Source organism: Melanotaenia boesemani, chromosome 6 (assembly GCF_017639745.1).
Source record: "Melanotaenia boesemani isolate fMelBoe1 chromosome 6, fMelBoe1.pri, whole genome shotgun sequence".
Classification (NCBI taxonomy): Eukaryota; Metazoa; Chordata; class Actinopteri; order Atheriniformes; family Melanotaeniidae; genus Melanotaenia; species Melanotaenia boesemani.
The window spans coordinates 24,809,690-24,818,327 of record NC_055687.1 but is presented as its reverse complement, the minus strand read 5'-3'; the positions used below and the strand labels follow the sequence as shown (position 1 = coordinate 24,818,327).

Genomic DNA, 8,638 nt, shown 5'->3' with positions numbered 1-8,638 from the left:
AGCAGAAAAAAGTCAAAGCTTTATCTTTTTTTCAGACCTTACCTTGGACTGAAAAGCACAATCAGGGACTAGTCCGGTATCCATGTTGTTTCTGTTTGTGCAAATGCAAGCCTGTGGGAACATCTAGACAAAACAAGTCAGGTAGAGACTCTCATACTAAAGATCACAGACACCTCCAGCACTGTGTCAGTGCTCCTTTCATATGCCAGACAGAGGCCGATAAATAATAAAACGGGAATGCTGCTCCTCATACAACTATGAGGACTGAACTGAAACAACTTATAGAATAAATAGATGAATAAATAAATAAATACGGTGTGACTACATAAACCAGAGGGAGTCACAAGCCCATCACCACTAAATCAAATCAAATCAAATCAAATTTTATTTATAAAGCGCTTTTCATGCAAAGGCAACACAAAGTGCTTTACATAGTATAAATGCATATTAAAATGAAAAAAAAGAAAATCACAGAACAAAAACAATAAGCCCTTTACACACCCAGTTATGTGACAGATTAAACACCCCCCCCCCCCCCCACCCATCCACACACACACACACACACACACACACAAACTCTTAATATCTGTCTTTGGCTTGGCGCTGCTGTGAGGAAACGGCATTTTTGGGGACCCATTTACACCAGGAGCCAGTCAAGCCATGTTTGCAGAGGGCAGACGAAGCAGGCTTGACTCCCAGAGTTTAGGATCCCCATAAAGAAACACTGGAGTTAAAAATGTTAAAAATGTTAAAACAGTTAAAACAACGATAAAATAGGGAAACAGTTAAGAAGCTATAATAAAATATAATAAAATAAAATAGATAAATGAGACAGATAAGATAAGATAAGATGAGATAAATAACAGAAAATGAATAAAGTCAAATCAAAAGGCTAAACTAAAAAGGAAGGTCTTGAGCCTCTTCTTAAAAACATCAACAGTCTCTGCAGCCCTGAGGCTCTCTGGCAGGCTGTTCCACAGTTGAGGACCAAAATGATGAAACGAGGCCTCACCGTGTGTTTTAGATCTAACTTTGGGAATAGTTAAAAGGCCGGTACCAGAGGACCTCAGGGTCCGCGAGGGCTCATAATTTGAAAACAAGTCAGATAAATAAGAAGGCCCAAGACCATTACGACATTTATAAACAAGTAAGAGAACCTTAAAATCATCACTACACCATCTACCCCCTCTGAGTTCAGCCAAGAATGGCGACATATACTGACATACAGTCACACACACACGCACACACACACACAAGCACACACTCCTCTGTCATGGCTCTTATCCCCCCTGCTGTGGTTTTGCTGGGCCACTGACTCCAGCAGTCAGCCTGGTCTGCTCTGCTCTGGCTACAGCTGTACATCGCCCACTGAGGAGTCAGCTGAGCCACACTTGAGGCTGCACAGTGAGCAGGCTACATACAGTTTTAAGGAGCTTTACACACACAAAAGTGCTGAAACTGTTTGCATATTTGTAAAATTATGCAACACACTGAAGACGCCACACACTTATTTCCTTGCATAAGGAAGCTTCCCCTATTTAGCTTAAGGTGTAAAAATAAAAACAATGGGTACAAAACACATATGGCTATGAAATTAGTCTCTGAAGTTAATCGTTAGAAATGAAGTTGTGCATTTTATCAGGGCTTATTGATTTCATCAGCATAGTGTTGGTTTTGCTTTTAGTTTTATATATACTATGAAAATCAGTATTTCAAAACGGGAAAACATCTGGATCATTTAAAGTCAAATTCACAGTGTTTATAGCATCATACATTTACGTATTGTCCCTGTATGTGTGTGTAAATGCAAACATATATATATATATATATATATATATATATATATATTACAGTTTGTTCTTGTAAACCAACTGATGGAAAACAAGGAACAATTACAGGAGGCAGACGTAGTGTCTTATCTTTCCACAAACATACACATGTCATATAATAACATGCTCACATACACAAACAAACATACATGCAGCAGACAGACAGACATGCTTGTCAGCTATGCTGGAGGGCCCTTGGCTGACTGCTGCTAAAAATCCCTTCCCCCACTAAGGGCCTGTCTGGAGAGGGGGAAGGGGGAAATCATGACTGTCTGGATACCAGAACACAGCACAAGCTGAAATAGAATAGAATAGAATAGAATAGAATAGAATAGAATAGCCATGTGCCTAGAGTGAATCTAGAGGATTTTGGTTTTGAACTGAAAAAAGGTAAAGGTGTGTGGCTTTATTGACGCTGAGCATATTCAACTGTTATTCTTTGGGAGGAAAATACTTCCAGGAATTAGCAGAGCCTTCTTCTGGTCAGCTGCATGGCGTGGATACATTTGTTAAACTGATTCTTGGCTTACAGGCAACGCATGTTTATTTTCTTTTAAACAGGTGTTTGGGCATCATTGTTTGAACACTGATTATTCATCATTACTCCACTGTTGTTTATTATAATGCTTGAGATATATTTAAATTTCTGATGACTCACAGTTTTACACCATATGCTGATATAAAATACCGGGTAATTAATGCAGTTCTACATGTTGGAAAAACAACATTCACATTCTGTTAACAGCAAGTGACACTAACCTATACACTGTAACAGCCTGGTTTCAGGCTATGCACAATGTACATAATATTGCAACACCTTGAGCCACAAATCAATTTTACATGTTTTTTTTTTCTTTTAAGGAAATGAGAACACCTACTCATGTTTAGTTTTGTTTTGTTTTTATGAAAAAAAAAAAATGTGCAACACACTTTAAAGTACTACATATGTTGTTGTTTTGCAGGCAGAGCTAGGTCATGCCATATGGTGACATAATCATCAGTATGGGAAATCCAGGTCTGAGATCCACAAACACCCTAATGCATGAAATGGACGTAAGCCTCATAAAGGTTTTTTGAGTAAATGTAGCAAATTTGTGTCACAATGGAGCTTTTTCATAACTCATTCACCTTTCCAAATGCTTGATAGTCCACTTCATATAAAAGTCACAACATGTCCCCACAATCATTTGCTTCCCATTAAAGATATAATAGGTGTTTGTTTGGGAGCATGTTGCTAAAGCAAACTGGAGTGGAGCTCTCCAGAGCAGTTTCTGCTCATTTAGCTTTTATTTGTTATGTCAAGCACTTTGAAGACTAACACAGTGAGGTTTGCTATGAGTTATGTTTTCTTTGTTGTTTATATATATGTATATATATATATATATATATATATATATATGTCAACAGACTTAAAAGAACTGAGCTACTCTTAAGATGGAGAAGTAATAAGCTTGGATAAAAGGGGAAAAATATAAACTGAACTATACTGTTGGTTTTCTTGCATCTGTTTCAGCACTTTTTGGCTTTTGCTAACAAGCAAGCCATAAAATCATCATGAATAAATTGAATAACAGTTGAGTTTCAGTTCCAGCTGATATTTATTTCCTTCCTTGAAAAAGTTCTGTACACAAGTTTGTATCAACAATCTGACAGGCAGTGAATGGACACAATTTAGCTGGCATGAGTCACCTCTCCCTTTCACCAAAGTCTCAAAAAAAGGGTGGTTCATTTGTTTATGGCATGAATAGAGACATTAAATGATAATTCTACACAGCATATTGCACAGGATGGATGGAAAATAAAGTTAATATATTTAAAAATGCTTTCATATATTTATATTTATATATAAAAAAAACAGTCTGAACTGACCACCTTAAATGTAAGTAAGATGTGTAAAAGATAGCAGTCCCAGACAGTGCCTGTCCTCGATAGCAACAACATACATAAACACACAATCTTTTTTGCTTTTATGGTACAGTCAAATATACAAAGATCAAGTTCACGTTTCAACGTTTTTCCTCATTTTTTCCATTTTTTTCTGAAAAACACAACAGCTAATAACCTGAATCTGAAATACAAATGCTATTCACCATGCCATAAAGATACTAAAACAATTATTAGCTAATAGTTAGCCACAAGTAGAAAAGATTATATATTCAAATACAATGAGAAACGCAGTACAAGTAGGTGTTGCGGAACTCAAGTCAGAAATTTGAATATGCTTGATGTTATCATCCTTGTAGCAATATCAATAACCAGTTCAATCCAGTAGTTGATTGGCAAATGTGACATCAGTTAATGAAAACATCAAGAGAAAAGTCCAATTTAAAGCTACAATCTCCTCATTGTTGTCACAGGCAAGACACCTGACATGAAATGCAGAAGCAAGTGGCTGCTTAAGATACTGATGCTGTTAAACCCACGTGGTCCAAAGGAACAGCCTCCAAAATTAATGTGTTCCTGTGTCTTTAAGAAGACTGCAGTCTGGCACTGTAAACGTAGAAGGGGCTGAGAGGCAGATAGCAAGACTGGTGCTGCTTTCAAGTGCTATCGGGAAAAACGTAATGACGTCCTTTTAACTTATAGTAGGTTGTACTTGTACTGCAGATGTTCAGGAACTGGACACCAAAAACGTCTTAAGTATATTTGCTAGTAAAAGTGATATTAAGTTTTCTTGTTTTGTGAATTTAAACACGAATTACACACCTGATTCAGATTAGCTCCTCACCCCCATCAAAAAGTGGCAAGGTGTTTTTTAATCTTAAAAGTAGAAAAGGAAAATATAGTAGGCACCACAGTATTACAAGGTCTGTCCTGCTGTTTGTTCGTAGAAAAGAATATCATCAGGCAGCAGAGTCTTTAGGGTATACGAGCTTACCATAAGCACTTGAAGGCAGCATGAAAACCAGCCTGCCTGGGTATTAAAAACAAGGAAATCCAATACAGCTGTATTAGTAGGCTACACACACCGATTGTTGTCTCCCCCATTTTCCATATAGATTTGTACAAAAATACAATGAGAAAATAATCAAACTGTTTCCTCTCTTTTAAGTGTCCAAAAGTGTGTACATTTAAATATAAAAAAGAAATCAAAAGTTGTGTGTTTTTAAAACTCTAGCCCTTCGCCTGAGAAGGAAATGTGGCAGACACAGACATACTGACAAACAACCGTGTAAGAAAAAACGACTAGATCATGTGTACATGATATAAAAACAAAATAATGTTTGGCCCAGTATATAAATACAACATCCCATATAAAATGACATCTGAATACATGTACAAAACAAAGCTCAGAGGGTGAAAAAGTCGGCGATGACGTCTATAGCTATCATCTGAAATTAACAATACAGAATTTTGGTCCTGAATCATAGAGTAAATGTGTATAAAGTTCAGCACAGAGTTGAAGTTGCGTTTGAATCCTGAAGTCTGAAAAATTACAACAGCTGGTGATTATTTCAACGTCCCCCCCCCCCCCAAAAAAAAGAACCGAAGTGAGCGCCACCTATCCATTTAAATAACCCTAATACTAGTTTTCAAACTGCTCAAAACAGTCTCACAGAAAATCTCAGCACAAAGTAGGAACAAAGTAGGCTATCATGCTTAACATGTTTTTTGCTTTTGAGAAAATAGTCGACTTTTAAGAAAAACATCAACCCACCTCAGTTTTATTAAAAATGCCTCTCGATGAAACCACGATTTAAAAATATCGCACGGCAGTCCTATTTTGTACCTTTATTTAGTGGTGAAGTTCACTTGGCGATTGGTAAAAAGTTGTGAAATGTCCCTTTTTTTTTCTCAAATCAGCGACAACATTAAGTGAACGGCGGACCGCGTAACGTGCAAATCAATCACAGTTAAGTTATTCAGTTAAAAACAGTCCAGGACTGAGCGTCAGAAAACTCAGCCAGGCTCTCCTTTTCTCTCCTCTCGTTTTTGCACTCCCTCCACTTTCCGTGGTTGTACCGAGTCCCTCAGTCCACGCATCCAAAGAACAGTCACAAAAAAGCAAGTTATTCGCTTCAAAGTTTAGCTTTCCAAGGATTTGCAGCTCTTGCCTTTATGGGCAATAATTAAGGGACGGGGGGCAGTTTCAGTGGGGTTTTACTAGTCCGATGAAATACAAACTATTGCGCCCACTGTTGCAGGAACCCCTGTTTCTGTTTGTGGTCATGTAGCTGCATTTAGCAACTCAGTACGTGAAGACCAGGTTGGAGATGGTGGACTCCAGCCAGTCCCCGGAGATCATCTCGCTGACCTCGGGCGTGCAGTAGTCGGGAAACTCGAAGTGGGACCCTCCGGAGATGGACTCACAGTTCAAATCCCAGTCCCTGTCCAAAACCGAGGAGCCGAAGCTCCCCAGCGACATACTATCGAAGTTAGGGCTCGGTTTGATGTCGAGCAAGTCGTCCTCAAACTCTTCGTCCTCCGAGGAGGAAGAGGAAGACGAGACGGAGGAGTGAGAGCCGGAGGGAGTGGGCGAAGAAGCCCGCCGACTACTGTATGTGTGCCCACCGTGGCGCTCCGAAGACCCGCCAAGGCTGCCGCTGCTGCCGGGGGAGTCTGCTCCTTCCTCTCTGCCGCTGGACGCGTCCTCATACAGGCTGAGCGGATCGCTGGAGTCCGCCGAGCTGCTGAGTGTTGGGCTAGCTGGGACTACGACAGAGGATGCGGGGCTGACGCTCAAACTAGCTGCGTTGCTTCCGAAAACGTACACGCGTTTGGGCTTCTTGCCATCCGGTATCTGCTTAGCTGCTGAGGAGACAGACTTGGACTTGTAGAGAGAGTTGTGGTGGTGTTCTGCTGGGTGCTCAGAGGCAAACAGTGATGCTTTGGTGGTGGTGCTGCTGCTGCTCCCGAAAAGTGATTTGTGGGGTTTGCTGCTGCTGGGTGATTTGGATCCATTCTTCCTCGAAGATGAGGATGTCTTGGTGCTGGTGTTATTAGAGCTACTGTTGAGCTTTTCTCCTCTCTCGCCGTTGCTGCCAGGCTTGGATGCGCTTGATTTTACCTTCTTTCTTGGCCGGTACTTGTAGTCGGGATAGTCCGCCATGTGCTTGAGCCTGAGCCGCTCTGCCTCTCTGATGAATGGGATCTTGTCGCTGTCTCTGAGGAGCTTCCACCGCTTCCCCAGCCGCTTGGAGATCTCAGCGTTGTGCATATCCGGAGACTGCTCCATGATCTTTCTCCTCTCTATCTGCGACCACACCATGAATGCGTTCATGGGTCTCTTGATGTGTCCACTGGGAGTTTTACACCATGCCGGGTTGTCTCCCAACTTGTCCCCAGCCGTGGAAGAGGCTGTGGAGCCCGGGGAGAGCGGCGAGGCGGCCGGGTCCAGATCCATACATGCCCCGGAGTCGGAGCTCGAATCCCCGGTGAAAAAGGACAGCGCCTCGGCGGTGCTCTCTGTGTGGCTCATTTTCTGCACCATGCTGCCCACTTATACACACAGAGGGAGAGCGGGATACTTGCTCTTCCCTCTCCCTCTCCTCTGGCTCCTCTGATTCACTTTAAAGCAAACTCAGCTCTTTTCTCCCACTCTGACAGTTTGAGCTGAACACAAGCAGGACGAGCAATGATTCAGCCCTGCGATGCGCTGGAAACTCGATAACACTTCAGTCCAGAGTAGCCTAAAAAGGCTGGATTCATTTAAAAAAGTTTAATTTCCACGTTCTGTTGGTGTTAAAAATAGCACAATCTTTATGCACGTTTTAGTCGGTGACTCAGTTTTTTTCCTTCTGAGTACAAGAAAAAAATCAATTCAGCTGTGTGATCACTGAACATAGGCTACACAGCTGCAGAGCGGTGACTGGGTGCCACACTGTGCGCTCAGACACTTACTAAGAGCTCCCAAGTAGCTACAGTGTGTAAAGTAAGTGCTTTTCTCAGCATCTGCTCTGTCCCCTCTCCAACAATCAAAAGCCGTGCATGCTGGGGTAGGAAAAAAGACGCTAGTTAGTTGCACTGCCCGCCTCCCATCTGCAAGTCTACAGTCGCGTTTCAAGCAGCCCTTCAGTCTCAGCCCCCCTTGCTTGCATTTATTCCTTCCCTATACAACGGCGATAAAAATCCACCAATCAGACGCTGTCGCTACCCTGCTGCTGAGCCAAAGCCACACCCCTCTGCGCTTATTGGCCGAAAATGGAATCTAATAATAATCAGCGCGTGCAATGAGGAGCCTCGTGTCTGACCTCATTCCAGAATACAACAAGAAACTTCAATTTTTTTTAAAGAGACACTGGCTAATGTTATGACCCCCCCCCCCCCCCTTCTAATCCTTCTCAACAGCCCATGTGTCTACCATTAACATACAGGGTTGCTATATGGGAAGTCAATTAATGTTATTCTTTGCCATATGGCAACTTGAACACTGCCAGAGACAACCAAAGACATGTCTGCTCTGTTTTATCATCATTATCAGCCAGTGCATCGCGTCTGATGTAGATGTTTACAATAGTGATACAGTGGATCATATACTTGCAAAAACACAACAAATTGTTTGCCACATTTTTCATTTTTATATAAATTCATGGTAAAAGTGACTGAATATTAACTACAGTTGATAGTTTGTTTCGTTGCCGGTTGTTTGCTTACAGGTGGTCACACACTTGCAAAATCCACATGTTATTAAACAACATATATTCAACAGTCGGGCCTCTCCCACTGACTGGCACACAAACTGGGAAATGTCTATTGGTCAAATCATAATCGTTAGGCTGTTGTGAGAGGAGACTTTACGCCAAGCTGTACATGATTTCTGCTCTCGCACCCCTTCTCCCTCTCTGTCTCTCTGAGGCGGGGCTGGGCGG

At 41.6% G+C, this 8,638-nt stretch overlaps 1 protein-coding gene across 1 annotated transcript; it reads right to left on the bottom strand.

Annotated features, from left to right (window-relative positions):
* Positions 1–3,408: 3,408 nt before the first annotated feature.
* On the bottom strand, positions 3,409–7,829 carry sox4b (SRY-box transcription factor 4b). The gene has a single exon (XM_041988638.1). It carries the CDS (start codon positions 7,258–7,260, stop codon positions 6,019–6,021), a length of 1,242 nt encoding a protein of 413 aa, XP_041844572.1. The 5' UTR covers positions 7,261–7,829; the 3' UTR covers positions 3,409–6,018.
* Positions 7,830–8,638: the final 809 nt, after the last annotated feature.